Genomic DNA, 17,126 nt, shown 5'->3' on the forward strand with positions numbered 1-17,126 from the left:
GGCCCCACCAGGCTTTTCCGACGCAGCCCAGGCCACTTCCCATGGGGACAGGCTCCTAGGGCCAAGCAGTTCAACATGGAGACATCTGTTTCCTCTGGGTTTTCTGAGGCAGCTTTGTCATTTTTCACATACAGATTGATTTTCAGAACTTTTTAGGAGCCACCAGGCCTCGGAGCATTTGTGTCACCTCAGGGCTGAGGGCCAGGGCCACAGAGCTGGCCCCACAGCTAGCGTCCAGCTGGGAATCAGGTGAAAGAAGATGGCTCCGCGGAGGGAGGGCCCGGCCAGCCTGAGCCCAGCCAAAGGTCAGGATGCCGCCATCCTGGGAAAGGGGTTGCAGGCCGCTGACACCGGAGGACCCTTAGGTGTCCCGGCACTCGCGGCTGAACCTGGAAGCTGGGCCTGGCTGCCCTCCTGGACCCCCTCCAGGGGGTCTAATGTCTCAGCTCCCGTGTCCCGTGCTCCCGGCCCCTCAGGAGCGTGGGCTGAAGGCCTGGGTCCTGCTGCCTGCCCTAGTGACCCCAGGGACCCGGTGCGCTCCGGCCATTCTGCCGGGCCTAAGGGCAGCACGACGTGGTCAGAGGGCAGAGACCCTCAGGAGGGGAGGCCGCAGAGGGCGGCGGTTGAACCCCTTCTGCCTGAGGGAGCTCGAGGTGGGAAGCTCGGGTAGGGACACTGGGGAACCCCGGCCACAGCGCGCGGGCGCCCAGTCTCGGACCTGGCGAGGCGCCCGTGGGTTGGGTGGGTGTTGCCCCCACGTCCCGACTCAGCCCGAGCGTCCCCAGTTCCCGGGGCTCCCCGCCCTTCCGAGAGCCGTTAAGCGGACCCCAACCCCGAACCCTAGCCCCAGCGGATCCCCAAGCCCCAAGCCCGGGACCCAAAAGCCGCGTCCTCCCCACAAACCCCGCCCTCCGTGTAAAGCCCCGCCCCGGCCCGTAAACCCCGCCCTCCCCGTAAGGCCCCGCCCCGCCCCAGGCCCCGCCCGCCCCGTCTGCCGGGCCATGGTGGCGCTGAAGGGTGTCCCCGCGCTGCTGTCCCCCGAGCTGCTCTACGCGCTGGCGCGGATGGGGCACGGGGACGAGATCGGTGAGCGCAGCGGGCTGGGGCCTCGGGGACCACCCCGGGGGAGGCAGGCGGGCGAGGCTTGCGCGGGGACCCCCGGGCCTAGCAGAGCGGGGTCCTGGGGTGGGGGCGTCGCTCGGGCCTCCCTGGCTTCCCCCGCGTTCTTTAGGGAACCGCGACCTCGTGGGGCTCTGGGCGGGGCAGGCCGGAGCTTCTCCCCGAGTCCCTCCCCAGACGGCCCCGGAGCCGCCGCGTCTGGGCTGCCCCCGAGGGTTCAGCGCTTTTTCTTCTCCTGGGGCCTGGGGTCCCGGGGCAGGGGCTGGGTGGCCGGGGCCTGGTCTGGGCATCGCGGGCGGCTGCGCGTCCTCTGGCCCCTGGGGAGGCGGCCGGGTCCGGGTCGGCCCCCTGGCCTGGGCAGCACCCGACAGCCCGGCGGGCAGCTAGTTGTTGACGCCTCTCCGCCTCCCAGGCAGGGACCTTGCCCTCCCCACCTCCCCGCCTGGCTTCCAGCCCTGCAGACTGACTGCGGCCGGCGGCGGTGGGGGCGCCCAACCGGCCGACCTGAGACCCCTTGTGGCCACGATCTGGCGCCGCGACTGGGTGGGAGGATGGGCGGCGCCGACCCCGAGGCCAGGGATAGGTGCTGACCACGCGCTCTCCTCCCGGCTGTTTAGTTCTTGCGGACTTGAACTTCCCGGCCTCCTCCATCTGCCAGTGTGGGCCCCTGGAGATCCGTGCAGACGGTGAGCGAGCCCCAGGTCCCCCAGGGCGGGCGGGTGAGCAGTGCTCCTGGCTCTGAGGCTCCTCTGTGGCCTGTCGTGGCCCCAAGTCCCTGCTTGCGGTGTGGAGGGTGCAGGTGAGCAGGCGGGCTGGAGACTGAATGCCGCCCCCTCTGCCCTCCAGGCCTGGGCATCCCGCCCCTCCTGGAGGCCCTGCTGAAGCTGCTCCCCCTGGACACCTATGTGGAGAGTCCGGTGAGGGCTGAGTCGCCCCTGCACCCTGCTGCTCCGCGCCTCGGTTTCCCTTTTTGCGGGCTTCATAGGGCCCACCTGCCTTGGAGTGGGGGGGAGAAGCCATGTGTCCCCAAGGGGCCCTGGTCCTCACCAGGGGAGTCCTGAATGGTCACCTGACCAGGAAGGCTGGCAGCACCCAGGGCCCCAGAGCTGACCCCTCCCTCTAGGCTGCAGTCATGGAGCTGGTGCCCAGCGACAAGGAGAGGGGCCTGCAGACCCCGGTGTGGACAGAGTACGAGTCCATCCTACACAGGGCCGGCTGCACGGTGAGCCTGCAGCCCCAACTGTGGGGAAAGGGCCAGGGACCCTCTGTCTCCTGGAGGCTCAGTGGGAGCCAAAGACAGGGTCCCAAGCTCTGTCCTCAAGCGGTCTCCCTTCCATCACCCTGAGAACCCCGGACTACCAGGCGCTCCCTCACCAGCCGGGTGGGAGAGGTGCACATGGGCAGTGTGGCCCCTCTTCCTCTGCCCCCGAGCTTTCCACCTGCCCCCCAACCCCGCCCAGGATCCTGACCTGCCAGGGCGAGGTGGGAGGGGTCCTCACCCACCACAGCCTGTGAGTGAAGCCTGGAGGACTCAGGATGCCTGGTCTCCACCTCCTCAGTCTCCCCTGGGGGAGTACCCCCTGGTCCCAGGTCTCTCGCCCCATCCTGGCTATGGTTGGTCAGAGGCCTAGCCCCCTCCTCACCTTGCCCTGCAAGGGGACAGGCCCATTGTCCCGGGCAACCCACTGGCAGGTCTCAGGCAGGGCCTCCATAAGGGGAGGCCAGGGGCTCTTGTCCTGGGCAGGGGACCCCCTAGGACAGCTGGCAGGGGCTTGACAGTCTGCTGAGCTGGCTGGGTGGTCCCAGGCCAGGCAGAAACCAAGCATGGCAGGTTCCTCATCCACAATGTCCGGGGCCCCCCGTCCTAGGCCTTGGGAGCCAGAGGCTGAGTGACCCTGGGGACCCTGCAGAGGGCGAGCCCAACAAATGGAACTCAGGGGCCCCACTCCCTGGTGCCCTCCCTGCCTGGGGCCCTGGGGAGTCCAGGGCTGGCCCATGAGGGTTTCTGGGCAGGGTTTCCTCCAACCCTGCCATTTTGTCTTCCAGAGAGCCCTGGCAAAGTTAGAGAGGTTTGAGTTTTATGAGCGGGCTAAGAAGGCTTTTGCTGTTGTGGCAACGGGGTGAGTTCCAGCTGACTCCGACCTGTCCCCGTCCCCACCGGGCCCTTGGGAGCTGTCCCCGTCCCCATCGGGGCCCTAGGAGCTGCCCCCATCCCCACCGGGCCCTCAGGAGCTGCCCTCGTCCCCACCGGGCCCTCAGGAGCTGCCCCGGTCCCCATCAGAGCCCTAGGAGCTGTCCCCATCCCCACTGGGGCCTCAGGAGCTGCCCCTACCCTCTTCTCAGCTTCTGCCTGGCTGAGGCTAGATGTCCCGCAGAGTGGAGAGACCAGGGAGGAATTTGGGGAGCAGGGCCCCCATTTGCCTGAGCATCAAGTGGGTGAAGGTGGACAGGGTCTGCTCCGTCCCCCAGAGGCTGGAGCAGGGTCTCCGCACCCTGGCCCTGCAGCCCAGCTCAGTGCTGGGCTTGGCTCCTCTGCAGGGAGACGGCCCTCTACGGAAACCTCATCCTCAAGAAGGGGGTGCTTGCCCTCAGCCCCCTGCTGTAGGCCTGGTGAAGACCACCTGGGATAGAAGAGGAATTGGGGGCACCCTGAGCTCCGGTACCACCACTCACAACAGGCCTCCACAGCGGCAGCCCAAGACCTGGGCCCTGGCCAGGGCTCTAGGGGGCTGGCAGTCTTGGGGTGGGCCCTGCCTGGCCAGGGCTGTAGGGGCCCGGCAGCCAATTGGTACGAATGTCCCTGATTTGTGAAAATGATGGAAAAATGTAGTCGCCGGTAAACGTTCAGTCTAAAGGTTTCAATTCCAGCTCTGTTGTCACTCAGGCTTGTTTGGTGCTGAGCTCAAGGGAGGCTGCTGGCTCCAGAGAGGGCCACCCATGTACCCTTGACAAAACCTTGAGTGGGAAATCAGGCCTGGGGCTCTGGGGTCTGGGCGGGTGCCTGGGTCCTGGGGACACCAAGGGCTGGAGTGGTGGCAGTGGCTTCCCTGGAGGCCTTGAGAGGGGTGAAGGCTTCTGCCACAGCCTCTGGGCTGTGGACACTAAGGGGGTTCTTCACCCGGGTCCATTCTTTCCGCCCAGCAGGAGGGCAGGTGGCAGGGGCTGGCCTGGACACTTCGGGAGGAACTGGGGGAGCTCTGTTGAGGGAGGTGCCGGCTGGAGAGGCCTGGGTGTGGGCCATGCCCTGTGCTTGTGGCAGTAGGTGGCTGCCTGCTGGAAGCCTCACTTGCCCTGGCAGGCAGGGGAGGTAAAGGGCACGAGGTCATTTGGAGCCCAGTGCCGGGCAGAGATGGGATGGGCTGCAGGGGGTTCCTGAAAGGGGGTGCCTGGGGGGCTTCCCTATGGGATGCTTGGACTGGTCTCCAAGGATGGGGAAGAATAGCCACCAGCCACTTTCCAGACCCTGGGCCTCTCCCCAGGACCCTCCCCCTGCTCCCCAGAACTTGCCTCAGTGACACAGGTACAGGAGGAAGATGGGGCAGGGCTGGAGTTTGAGGGACCAAGGGCAGGAGGGGGGATGACAGGGGCTCCCCCAGGGCCAGGGGCTGGTGTCCCCAGGGTTCCAGGGGGCAAGTCCCAGGGTCCCAGACCCACACTCCGGACCACAGGAGAACCTTGGGAGTGCAGGCAAGCCCCCCCACCCCCAGCTGAGATCTGGCTCCAAGTCTAGGGAAGGGATCCTGTCTGGGGTTGGCTGTAGACTTTGGGGACCTGTCCGCCTGCTGCCCCCAGATGGCAGCCACGGCCTTCTCCGTGCTCACTAGAGGTCAGCCTTGGCCCCATGGGCCTCGCACTTGCCTGGCCAGTCACTGCCCGTCTCCAGACCCCACGGCCACGTTGTGGTCTGACATCAGAAGTGTGCAAGCTGATTGCACGCACCCTCGCCCATCCCGTTTCAACCCCGCCGATGGGCCTCTGGGGCTAGTGTGCCCTCTCTAGCGTTTTATATAAATGAAACCATATATGAGCAAACTAATCAAATCATGAGAAAAACAAAGTAATGGGCAAAACAAAATAAAATCAAGATAGCTTTAAAAAAAAAAAAAAGCCACAAACACCAGCTTGGGCTGTCTAGGGCCAGACCCTCCTGCAACCCCGGAGATCCAGGGTCTTCTACCTGCCTGGGGCCCAGGGAGTGGGGAAGGAGCTGCCCAAACCTCCGCCCTGTTCTTATCAGGATGACAGGGGAGGCTGCCAAGAGGGAAACTGGGAGCCCAGCTCTGGCCCTTTTAGGACAGAACCTCAAAGGTCACTCACTGGCTTCTCCAGCTCATCCGTAAGCCAGGGTAACAGCTCTTACATTGTGGGACGCCATGGGGCACCCTTGGGCAGTTACTCTCAGCCGTTTGTGTCCTGGGAGAGCGGGGGACTTGCCGGCGGTGCAGGGAGCTCTTCCGCATCTGAGCAAACCCTCGGCCCCCTGAGTGGCCGCACAAGGGCTGAGCAGAGCAGGATGGAGGGATGGGTGGCCTCTTGCCCTTGCTCTGTTGTGTCTTAGCTGCTGGAGCTGGCAAATGTGTGTGGCTCAGCCCCAGGCTTGGCACCGGGTGCTTCTCTCTTACCATAGGGATGAGGTTGCCACACAGGAACCCCACCCATATTTGCATGTGCCCAGGACACGTGAGGTGTGAGTGACTCCAGCAGCCTGGACCTGCGCTGCAGCATTGGGCCTGCTGGACCAGGCAGGGCAGGATGGGCACCCAGAGTGGGAGCTGCACAGAACGTCAGGAGAGCAGAAAGACCATGTCCTGAGCCTGGGTCTACCCCCCTCACCTGAGACCTGTGCACTTTCCACCTGAGCACATGCCCATCCGTCCAGCTGGGCCCTGAGCCCCAGGCACTCGGCCTCCCTCCTCCCTGTCCCTGTCTCAGGCCTCTGCTGTGGGGAGCCCGGGGTGAGTTCTGTTTCTCGGCTGAGACGGGTCCCACGGGTGCCCTCTGGTCCCAGCCCCGAACTGCTGCCACACCCCTCAGCATCCCGGTATACAAGGAGAGGGGCCTGGGGGTAGTGCAACGTCTGGGAGCCGAGGGTCACCTGGGCCTTGTGCAGCCCTTAATTCTCCTAGGCAGAGCAGGCTGGGCCCCAGTCACCCGTCTTCCAGGGCATGTGGCCTCCTGCCTGTTTGCAGGGGTTTATTATTTATTATTTATTTTTTTGAGACGAAGTCTTGCTCTGTTGCCCAGCCTGGAGTGCAAGGCGCGATCTCAGCTCAGTGCAACCTCCACCTCCCAGATTCAAGCGATTCTCCTGACTCAGCCTCCTAAGTAGCTGGGATTACAGGCGCCTGGCACCACACCCGGCTAGTTTTTGTATTTTTAGTAGAGACGGGATTTCACCATGTTGCCCAGGCTGGTCTGGAGCTCCTGATTTCGGGTGATCCACCTGCCTCAGCCTCCAGAAGTGCTGGGATTACAGGCCTGAGCCACCGCGCCGGCCTGCTGGGGTTTATTTGCTCTGGCGGGGGAGGGTAGGAAGGGTTCCAGTCCCAACAGCCTGGGCCGTGGGACAGGGAGGGGCAGTGATGGGCCCTGGAGCCTACTGGGGGTGGTAGATGTGGTCTTGGTCTTCCTCCGGTCCCCGGAGCACCTGGCGATTTGGTGTCACCCACAACCGAGGCCCCTCCTCGCCCTGGTCCTCCTCGGGCGGAGGGTGGTGCAGGCTGTCATGGTCCGGCTCAGGACCCTGCTGGGGGCTTAGGACATGGCCCAGGATGTCCTCGGTCTCCACCCAGGCCTTGATGCCTAGGGACAAGCAGATGAAGGGATAGCCTCAGTTTCTCTCCCGAGACCCTTGGTCTGTCCAAGCCAACCCCACAAGCAGGCTTTGCTGCTGTGGCCTCGAGCCCACCTGGAAGGGTGGGGCCCCTGCCCTGCTCTGGTGACTTCTCGGCGGTCAAGAGCTCCGGCTTCGGGACAGGGAGCAGCCCCACCAGCTGGTCGTCCTTCTCTGGAGGCTCCACCACACGGGTGCCCCAGGCCCTGCGGGCACAGTTCGGTCTTGTCCACATGCAGGTGGGGGAGGGGGACAGAACCCCCCGCAGGAGGGTGCCCACCATCCCGGGGCAGCCACTCCAGCCCCCACCACCAGCAGCCCCAGGACAAGCCCCTCTCTCAAGAGCCACAGTGATGAGTGGCCCCACAGTGTTCCCGGCCAGGCTTCCACACCATGTCCCTGGGCCACTGGGTCGGGGCAGTGGTCAGAGCCTTGGATGAGCAGCGTCCCAAGGGCAAGGATGTGGGGAAACCTCAGGAGCCAAGACAGCCGCTCTGGCTGCAGCCACCAGCCGTGGGGTACAAGCGGCCCTGGAGGCCGTGGGGAAGCTGAGTAGGGGGACGCCCGGGAGCCCCAAGCCCTCCGGCTGTACTCCCTTCTCCCTGCGCAGGGGCTGTTGACAGATCCCCATGAGGCTGGAGTGCCGCCTCCTCCCGAAAGCTGCTGGACAGGGTTCCCCTCTGCATCCTTCTCGTGCACTCCAGGTTCAGGAAGGGCCCAGAAGAACCAGCCGTAGCTTCAGGGAATGGTGGGGGTGTGGATGGGCAGGTGGGCCTGGGGGGACTTACTTCTCTGCCTCCTGCTCTGAGGACTGGTGTTTGACTTGGACCTTGATAGGGACCTGGGGGAGAATCACAGGTGTGGGCTCAGCCACAGTCCACACGGATGGAGGACACCTAGGGAGAGGCTGCTCCGAGGCCCACCTGGGGCTGCAGGGGGTGGGGACAGGGCCAGCTTGGCACAGCCCGAGCGTCTCTAGTGGGTGTACCACTCTCGGGTGTCAGGATTGCAAGCAGGGAGTGAGGCTGCTGGCCTGTGCCCAGATGACCAGCTGGCCTGGAATTCTGGCCGGGCCTGGGGCGGCACGGGACTGGGGTGTAACCTGGCACGATATCCCCGACCTAGCACTCCCCACCCCAGCTGTCAGCGCACTGGCTGGTTTCTGCGGTGACTGGTGGGGGCTGTGTCTCCTCCCTGGCAGGTGCCTAGAGAAGGTGGTCAGCTGCTCCGAGCCCAGCCACCCTCAGTGGGGCAAAGGACAAACAGGAGAGCAAAGCAGGTGACCCCAGCGAAGGACCAGTGACCCCAGCGGAGGACCAGTGATCTCAGTGGAGGCCCAGTGACCCCGGGGAGGCCCAGTGACCCCAGCAGAGGACCAGTGACCCCAGGGGAGGACCAGCACCATGGGAGGCTGTGCCCATGTTCCTGCGTCTCCAGTCAAGGAAGGCGTGGGCCTCCTTCCTCCTGATCCATCCCAGATGTGCAAGACTGAGTGGTCTTGACATGGGCCAGGGAACAGGGCACGTCCCCAGGCATAGTCCCAGCCAAGGACACCACTGTCAGCACAGACAGTGCAGCTGAGCTGCCAGCACATGGAGTCACTTCTGGCCTTCAGGGCCCAGGTGAGCATCAAGGGGTGTCATCCGGGCCCTCCTCCACCTGGGTCACTGGGTTCATCTGGGACCACCTCCTCCACCTGGGTCACTGGGTTCATCTGGGACCACCTCCTCCACCTGGGACCACATGGGCTTATCCGGGCCCACCTCTACCTGGGTCACTGTATTCATCTGGGACCATCTCCTCCTCCTGGGACCACCTGGGTGTCATCTGGCCCCACCTCCTCCACCTGGGACCACACGGGCTCATCCGGGCCCACCTCGTCCACCTGAGATCACATGGGTGTCATCTGGCCCCACTTTCTCCACCTGGGACCACCTGGGTGTCCTGAGGCCTGTCCATCTGACCCCAGTGAAGGGAAGCCTGCCCCCTCCTCATCCTCAGGTGCCCAGGCATCAAGAGTCATGAGCACACCCACGCCTGTCTCCTAGGCCAGCCTGGGGTTTGAAGACGGAAGAGGGGCCCTTTGGCCACATCCCCTGCTGTGGGGGCAGAAGGTGACAACTGGAGTTGGTGGCCAGATGGGAGGGGCTCACACCTACCTTGGGTGCTGAGGCCGCACCTGCCTCCCACAGCAGCACAGCCACCAGGCTGGTGACCATGAGGACCCTGAGGGGGGCCAGTGAGGAAAGTGTGAGGTAGGGGAAGGGCCGACCCTGGCCATCAGTCCTGCCTCCCCTGAACTCCAGGCAGCACCCAGTGAGCAGCTGGGAGGCCTGGGCTGCGTTCTTCCTTGGGAGCGCAAGTGGTTTTACTGGACTCTGCTCACATGGGCCAACACACAGGCACAGAGCGGGGAGAAGCCCCAGGCCCACCTGCCTCCAGCCCCGCTCAGGCCAGAGCCCACAGCCCCAGCCCCAGACCCGGCTCCCCACAGTCTGGGCGGACCCCACTGTGGCAGGCACTGGTGGTTGGCTCGGAAACTCCAGAGGTTCTGCCGCTCCTTTCTGCCGCCCTCCACGTGGGGACACGTGAACACACTTGCACACAGATTGGGATATGAGAGGGTATGGCGCAGCAGGGGCTCACAGCCCCACACCCACAGAGCCCTGAGGCTGCACACTGCCGCAGGTGGGCACCCGCTGTGTCCCAGAGCTGCGGGGCCACAGCTGGAGGGCTCGGGTGCACGGCAGCACTGTTAGGCAGGCAGGCAGGGTGTCAGGTCTGTTTGGACATGGGACGTGTGTGTTTGTGCGTGTGGTGGGGGGTGTGCGTATATGTTGTATGTGCACATGTGTTTTGTGGGTGTGGACTATGTGCATGGTGGGTGTGCATGTATGCTGTGGGTGGTATGTTCGGGTGTGTGCACTGTGTGCTTGAGTGTGCGTGGTGGATGTGTATGTTGTGCATGGTGTGGAGTGTGTGGGTTTGGGAGTCTGTGTGCTGTGTGTATGTTATGTGTGTTGTGTGTGTGATGGATGCATGTGTATGTTGTGTGTGGTGTGGAGTGTGTGGGCTTGTGTGTGTGTGTGTGCTGTGTGCATGCGTGTGCCTGGTAGATATGCATGTATCTTCTGTATGTTTGGGGAGTGTGGTGTGTGTGTAGTGGATGAATGTGTATGTTGTGTGTGGAGTGTGAGGGTTTGGGGATGTGTGTGCTGTGTGCATGCGTGTGTGTGTGTGGTATAGAGTGTGAGGGTTTGGGAGTGTGTGTGTGCGGGCGTGTGTGTGTGTGGGCGTGTGTGTGTGTGCAGGTGTATGTGGTGTGGAGTGTGAGGGCTTGGGAGTGTGTGTGTGGACGTGTGTGTGTGGGCGTGTGTGTGTGCGGACGTGTGTGTGTGCACGTGTGTGTGTGCGGGCATGTGTGTGTGCAGGTGTATGTGGTGTGGTGTAGTGTGAGGGTTTGGGAGTGTGTGTGTGGGCGTGTGTGTGTGCGGATGTGTGTGTGTGCACATGTGTGTGCGCGGGCATGTGTGTGTGTGGGCGTGTGTGTGCAGGTGTGTGTGGTGTGAGGGTTTGGGAGTGTGTGTGTGGGCGTGTGTGTGTGGACATGTGTGTGCGTGGGTGTGTGTGTGTGGGCATGTGTGTGCGGGCGTGTGTGGTGTGAGGGTTTGGGAGTGTGTGTGTGCACGTGTGTGTGTGCAGGCATGTGTGGTGTGGTGCAGTCTTGTCTCTTCAGGCCCCTGTAGGGGAGGCTTCTGTCTGGGGAGGCTTCGGTCTCTCAGGGTGGGGTGGTCTTGAGGGTGGGGTGAGGTTCTGGGTCTGCACGGGGCTCAGCATGGCTGCACTCAAGGGTGTCTGGGGCTGGGCGCGGTGGTTCACACCCATAATCCCAGAACTTTGGTAGGCCGAGGTGGGCGGATCACCTGAGGTCAGGAGTTTGAAACCAGCCTGGCCAAGATGGCAAAACTCCGTCTCTACTGAATATACGAAACTGCCCGGGCGCAGTGGCTCACGCCTGTAGTCCCAGCACTTTGGGAGGCTGAGGCAACAGATCACTTGAGGTTAGGCATTTGGAACCAGCCTGGCCAACATGGTGAAACCTTGTCTCTACTAAAAATACGAAAAAAAAAAAATTCGCCAGGCGTGGTGGCAGGTGCCTGTAATCCTAGCAACTTGGGAGGCTGAGGCCAGAGAATCGCTTGAACCTGGGAGGTGGAGGTTGCAGTGAGCCAAGATCGAGCCACTGCACTCACTCCAGCCTGGGCGACAGAGCGAGACTGTCTCAAAAAAAAAAAACCACTTAGCTGGGGTGGTGGCACAAGCCTGTAATCCCAGCTACTTCTGCTGAGGCAGAAGAGTCAGTGTCTGGGACGCCCTACAGGCCTGGATTGTAGCTCCACAGGGACCTTTGCCCCTTCTCTGAGTGACTCAGCCACAGTGGGAGGTCAAAGCGCAGGGGGGATGCCCCAGACAGCCCGGGGTCAGGGCCTGGCCTGGTCTGGCTCTGGGGCCCTGCTTCTCCTCAGGACCCCCAGCAGGTTCTGATGCTGGGCAGGGGCTCTTGTCCGGGCATTGGACCCCACTCCCACTGCCGTGCTGCCTGGGCCACCCCTGGAGCCCACCCCCCATGACACACAGCCTGGGGGCCCAGAATTCAGGACACGGTAGCCCCTAGAACAATGGTCGGTGGTGACTGCCAAGGAGCCAGACTGTGGGACTCCCGAGGGTCCCCTCTCCAGACAAATGGCTCTGGGCACCAAAGGGTCCCCACGCCACCCAGAGGCCACCTCTCTACAAGGGAGAAACACCAGGAGCGGAGGGGCAGGGAGGGCCCTGGCTTAGAGGAGGAGGAAGAGGAGGCGGGCACCTCCACAGGAGGGGGTCGGGGGGACCCCCACAGAAGGAGGGGGAAGAGGGACACCCCCACAGAAGGAAGGCAGCCTCTGATTCCAGGGTCCAGCAGGAGCCCCGGTGCTTCCCTAAGCTCCAAATCACAGCTACTCCCTGGCCCCAGCCCCCTTCCTTTTGGGCACTCACAGGCCTGCTGGTTTCAGCCTGGCACCACCCCCTTCCTTGTTCTGGGTGGGGTCCCTGGGTGATTCCCCACCAGGCCAGGGGAACCAAGGGGCAAGGCACTGTCTCATGCGTTTGGAGCCACAGAAGAGGTGGAGCCTGGTGGCAGACCCCAGACCCTCAGAGGGCCCCTCCTTCTCCTTCCCACCCACTCACTCCCCTGAACCAGGTCCCCTAGCACAGCATGGCCAGGCCTCCTCTGGCTAAGGGCCAGGCCTCCAGGTTTGGGTGGGGTGGGAATCGGGACTCAGGGATGGTGGGCATTACCTCCTCATGTCTGGGTCCCCGTCTCTGTGGAGAGAGTGCTCAGGGAGCTGCAGTGGCTGATCCCAGTATCTGGCACCAGGCCCAGCTCCTCCTGCCCAGGCCCAGGTTGCTTGGGGCTTTATTGCTGCTGCTTGGGGTGTGTCAGGACAGAGGTCGGGGTCAGGGATCCCATCGTGCGTAGCCCAGGTGACTGGCTCTGCAGCCGCCCAGCCCACTCGGGCCTGGATCTGAGTGGGGACACCCAGCTGCCCCCTCAGGGCCTGCCACACCTGACTGAGGAAGAAGTTTGCCTTTAAAAACCTGCTTGTTGGCCGGGCGCGGTGGCTCAGGCCTGTAATCCCAGCACTTTGGGAGGCTGAGGCAGGTGGATCACCTGAGGTCAGAAGATTGAGACCAGCCTGGCCAACATAGTGAAACTCTGTCTCTACTAAAAATAAAAACAAATAACTGGGCGTGGTGGTGGGCGCCTGTAATTCCAGCTACTCGGGAGGCTGAGGCAGGAGAATCGCTTGAACCTGGGAAGTAGAGGTTGCAGTGAGCAGAGATGGCGCCACTGCAGTCCGGCCTGGGCAGCAAAGAGCGAAACTCCGTAAAAAAAACAAAACAACAACAACAACAACAAAAACCTGCTTGTCATGAAGCCTGAACCGAGCTCACAGCCAAGACAACTTGGAAGGGTGTCACAGGCGGCCGTCCCCACGGAGGGGTGTCGGCGGCGGCCATCCCCACGGAGGGGTGTCGCGGGCGGCCGTCCCCACGGAGGGGTGTCGCGGGCGGCCGTCCCCACGGAGGGGTGTCGGCGGCGGCCGTCCCCACGGAGGGGTGTCGCGGGCGGCTGTCCCCATGGAGGGGTGTTGCGGGCGGCTGTCCCCTTGGAGGGGTGTCGGCGGCGGCTGTCCCCATGGAGGGGTGTCGCGGGCGGCTGTCCCCACCTCAGCTGAAGTGCTTTCTTCCTCAGGTGGGCGTGACAAATCCCCCATCCAGCCCCACCCCACCTGCCTGTCACACCCACACCTGCCCACCACCTGTGGCAGCACTGTACCAGCTCAGCTCCACCATCACGGAACCCTCACCCCCAACCCCACCACCTTCCCCACCCCTGCCAGGTGCTCCCGCCAGTCCTTCCTTACTGGCCACACCAGCCTGAGGAGTCTTGCATGCTGTGTGGCTGAGGTCTGCCGCTCCACGGGGCCCAGTGCCCTGATCGCCTTTTTTATGTTTTTATTTTTTTGGGGACAGAGTCTCACTCTGTCGCCCAGGCTGGAGTGCAGTGGCGCAATCTCAGCTGACTGCAACCTCCGCCTCCCGGGTTCAAGTGATTCTCCCGCCTCAGCCTCCCGAGTAGCTGGGATTACAGGCACGCACCACCATGTCCAGCTAATTTTTGTATTTTTAATAGATACAAGGTTTCACCATGTTGCCCAGGCTGGTCTCGGACTCCTGACCCGAGTGATCCACCCATTTCGGGCTCCCAAAGTGCTGGGATTACAGGCGTGAGCCACCACACCCGGCCCTGACCACTGTCTTTAGCCGTCCCTGGCACACCCTGTGAAACAAAAACAATTCCAGTCTCCCCCTGACCCCACCTGACTGATGGACCCTCCCTAGGCCAAGGGCATTCCACCGTTAACCTACAAACTAGTTCAGGCCACAGTGGGAAGTGGGGGTCGGACAGGCCTCATTGTACCCTCCTCCTTTTGGAATTCAGGCAAAATGGACCAGCATTAACATTAAAACAGAGACCTTAAGACTGATAGAACAGACTCTTTAAGTCTGACAAGAAATAGTCCCTTTTACTGATTCTATCTGCATAAACTTGGTCTCCACAACGCCTTGTCTTAACCCTGACTTTCCCTTCTATTGATTCTAGGTCTTTAGACAATAACTTAACTCTTTTGACCAACTGTCAATTGGAAAATTACTGAATCCACCAACGACCTGGACACTCCCCGCCTTTCCGGACCAAACCGATGTACATCTCCCATGTACTGAGTGATGTCTCGTGTCCCGAACATGTATGAAACCAACTGCACCCCAACCCAAACCAGCTGCACCCCAACCCCTCGGGCCACAGGTGTTCTCAGGATCTCCTGGGACGGCGTCATGGGCCTTCCATCACTCATATCTGGCTCAGAATCACTCTCCAAGTATTTTACAGGATTTTACTCTTTTCCTCGACAGCCCCCAGTGGGCAGCTACTGTTAGGGGCTCTGAGCCCACCGGCCTGCAGGGTATGGGTTCCTCCCAGAGCTTCACGTCCAGACACAAGTGGAGGCGGTGCTTCCACGCGGGTGGAGTGAGGGGCCTCAAGAACAGCCAACTCGGCGTTCCAGCGTGACCCGCAGCATCTGAGCTGTGAAGGAGTGGTCACCAAAGAGGCCGCTGGGCTTGGGTGAGAACAGATGTTCCCGGGGCTTCTTGCTGGGGCTGCTCCCGAAACCACCTTTGCAAAAACTGTGATGGTGAATCTGACCCAACCGACTCCATCCTGCTTCTTGTTCTTTCCTGCGTGCAGGTCACAAAACTTTGGGAGGATCTTAGTTTATAGTTTAATGTTAAAACAAAGATGAAAAGAGCCCTTTCCTGAACAAACCCCCTTCTTGCCTGGGGACCAGACTGCCTTTATAAAACTAACAAAGTAGCCACAAGATTAGAAATTATGATTTAGGAAACTTCTAGAGGCTTGAGGTATCGGCGGGAGTGGCCAGGTTGGGGGAGGAACTGTTACGGGAACTGAAGTTGCCGATTAAGCCTGATCAAGATGCCAACCTCCCAAAGCACTGAGACTCTGCCCGTGGGGGAAAAGCCAGTGGAAAGCCTGGCCAGGGTGGGTGAAGCCCCGGGCAAGGAGCTGGAGGAAAGGACCTTTGACAAGGCCTGTGTTGTCCTTGGCCAGTTTCTGGTGCTGAGGAAAGATGAAAACCTGTTCCGAGAGTGGCCGAAGGACTCGTGGTGCCAGCGCCAAGCAGTCCCGGGACTTGGGATGCCTTCGAGAGCATGTGACGCCTTCTTGTGATGCTCTCCGGGAAGCTCTCGATCCCCAGCCCTCGTGCAGAGTTTACAGCCGAGTAGGGACTCCTCCCCCATCCTCGTCCTCTGCAAAGGAAAAGATTGCTATTGTCGTGCTCACCCCCAACGCACTCGGATCTTTTGGGCGTTTTCTCCCCTAACCATTTCAACTCTTTTGGATTCTCGTTCTTGCAGGACTCCCACTTCCTTTTTCCCCCGCCAGTTCCCTGGCGACAGTTACCAGCTTTCCTGGATGGACTCCGGCCCCGTCCCTCACCCCCACCCTCACTTTCAGTCCATTGGATACCATTTGGCTCCTTTTTTGGCAGGACAGTCACTGTCATTGTAAAGTTCTTTAGATCAAGAAAGTCAGTGGCTTTCATGAAAAAAAAAGTAAAATAAAAAGGAAATTATGGTTTAGGAGTCAGGCAACTGGAGGCCACAAGATTCTAAACCTCCCCAATTACTCTTAGGGAAAACGTCACTATTGTAAAACCTAAGATTGGTGCTCGAGACATTTTTTGGACTCTGAACTTGGTGGAACAGCTGGTGCCACCCAGATCCGTGAACCGGCTCACCTCGTCTTGTGGCCCCCACTTAGGAAGCAACTCAGCACAAAAGGACAGATTCGACTCCCTGTGATTTCATCTTCAACCCAACCCATCAGGACTCCCCACTTCCCAACCCCTACCCACCAAATTCTCCTTTAAAATTTGAGTAGTAATAAAACTCCACTCTCCCATTCAGCCAGGTCTGCGTGAATTAAACTTTCTGTGTTGCAATTTCTCTCTGTCTTGATAAATCGGCTCTCTCTGGGCAGCAGAATGAGCCTGTTGGGCAGTTACACTCCCACCCACCCCCCAGTGGCCGAGTGGCTCCACGGGGGAGGCAGCAGCAGGCCAGTGGCTCAGGGAACTGGGGTCCGCAAGGGGATTATAAGCAGTGATTGGCAGGCCGGCCTGAACTTGAACGGGGAGATCAGATCTGGAGTAAGAAAGTCACAGGGAACCTCCCTGGGTTCCCACATAGTCCCAGCTGACGGCACAACCTCTCCCCATCCCTCTGGCTCAACACAAGTCTGTGCATTCACACCAAGGAGACAGGAGACACCTGGTGGGAAGTGAAGGCTGAGTGCCTTAAAAACTGCATCAACTGGCCGGGCGCGGTGGCTCAAGCCTGTAATCCCAGCACTTTGGGAGGCCGAGACGGGCGGATCACAAGGTCAGGAGATCGAGACCATCCTGGCTAACACAGTGAAACCCCGTCTCTACTAAAAATACAAAAAACTAGCCGGGCGAGGTGGCGGGCGCCTGTAGTCCCAGCTACTCGGGAGGCTGAGGCAGGAGAATGGCGTGAACCCGGGAGGCGGAGCTTGCAGTGAGCTGAGATCCGGCCACTGCACTCCAGCTTGGGCGACAGAGCGAGACTCCGTCTCAAAAAAAAAAAAAAAAAAAACTGCATCAACACAGAGCATGCCCCCGGCCCACCCTCGAGGCGCCAGCAGAGTGGGTCCCGCAGCCTGAGGTCTGTGCACAGTCTCCAACTAAGGAAGGAGACCACCCCTCATATTGTCTTATGCCCAATTTCTGCCTCCAAAGAAAGAAGGAGTAAAAACTAAAAGGCAGAAATGAAATCCACAGGCAGACAGCCCAGTGCCGCGCCCTGGACCTGGTGGTTAAAGATCAACCCCTGACCTAACTGGTTATGTTATCTATAGATTCCAGACAGTGTATGGAAAAGCACTGTGAGAATCCCTGTCCTGTTCCGTTCTGATTACTGGTGCTCGCGGCCCCCAGTCACGTACCCACTGCTTGCTCAATCGATT

At 61.2% G+C, this 17,126-nt stretch overlaps 2 protein-coding genes and 1 long non-coding RNA gene across 5 annotated transcripts; 2 read left to right on the forward strand and 1 right to left on the reverse strand.

Annotated features, from left to right (window-relative positions):
- The first annotated feature begins 953 nt into the window (after positions 1–953).
- FUOM (fucose mutarotase) lies at positions 954–16,039 on the forward strand. Of its 2 annotated transcripts, none has more exons than XM_033208477.1 (6): positions 954–1,086; positions 1,737–1,805; positions 1,966–2,036; positions 2,243–2,341; positions 3,166–3,239; positions 14,163–16,039. In XM_033208477.1, the coding sequence occupies exons 1-6, from the start codon at positions 1,002–1,004 to the stop codon at positions 14,215–14,217; spliced, it is 453 nt and encodes a 150-aa protein (XP_033064368.1). In that variant the 5' UTR covers positions 954–1,001; the 3' UTR covers positions 14,218–16,039. The 2 variants fall into 2 exon arrangements, with proteins under 2 accessions (XP_033064368.1, XP_033064366.1); XM_033208475.1 differs by lacking the exon at positions 14,163–16,039 and adding an exon at positions 3,658–3,986.
- On the reverse strand, positions 6,476–12,669 carry PRAP1 (proline rich acidic protein 1). Of its 2 annotated transcripts, none has more exons than XM_033208478.1 (5): positions 12,293–12,669; positions 9,112–9,178; positions 7,741–7,793; positions 7,028–7,158; positions 6,476–6,921 (listed from the first exon to the last, which is right to left on the reverse strand). In XM_033208478.1, exons 1-5 carry the CDS (start codon positions 12,298–12,300, stop codon positions 6,716–6,718), a joined length of 465 nt encoding a protein of 154 aa, XP_033064369.1. In that variant the 5' UTR covers positions 12,301–12,669; the 3' UTR covers positions 6,476–6,715. The 2 variants fall into 2 exon arrangements, with proteins under 2 accessions (XP_033064369.1, XP_033064370.1); XM_033208479.1 differs by having other exon boundaries at positions 6,611–6,921; positions 7,741–7,781; positions 12,293–12,379.
- On the forward strand, positions 6,767–10,166 carry LOC117082028. The gene is made up of 3 exons (XR_004436424.1): positions 6,767–7,720; positions 8,154–8,574; positions 9,001–10,166. It is a non-coding gene; the product is annotated as an uncharacterized LOC117082028 (long non-coding RNA).
- Positions 16,040–17,126: the final 1,087 nt, after the last annotated feature.

Source organism: Trachypithecus francoisi, unplaced genomic scaffold (genome assembly GCF_009764315.1).
Source record: "Trachypithecus francoisi isolate TF-2019V2 unplaced genomic scaffold, Tfra_2.0 Lachesis_group9, whole genome shotgun sequence".
Taxonomy (NCBI): Eukaryota; Metazoa; Chordata; class Mammalia; order Primates; family Cercopithecidae; genus Trachypithecus; species Trachypithecus francoisi.

Coding starts and splice junctions, on each gene's coding strand:
- FUOM (XM_033208475.1), top strand. CDS start 1,002: ATGGTGGCGCTGAAGGGTGTCCCCGCGCTGCTGTCCCCCGAGCTGCTC. Junction 1,087..1,736: donor GGGGCACGGGGACGAGATCG/GTGAGCGCAGCG, acceptor CCGGCTGTTTAG/TTCTTGCGGACTTGAACTTC. Junction 1,806..1,965: donor CCTGGAGATCCGTGCAGACG/GTGAGCGAGCCC, acceptor TCTGCCCTCCAG/GCCTGGGCATCCCGCCCCTC.
- PRAP1 (XM_033208478.1), bottom strand. Junction 7,794..9,111: donor GTGCGGCCTCAGCACCCAAG/GTAGGTGTGAGC, acceptor ATTCTCCCCCAG/GTCCCTATCAAGGTCCAAGT. Junction 6,922..7,027: donor CAGGGGCCCCACCCTTCCAG/GTGGGCTCGAGG, acceptor GCTTGTCCCTAG/GCATCAAGGCCTGGGTGGAG.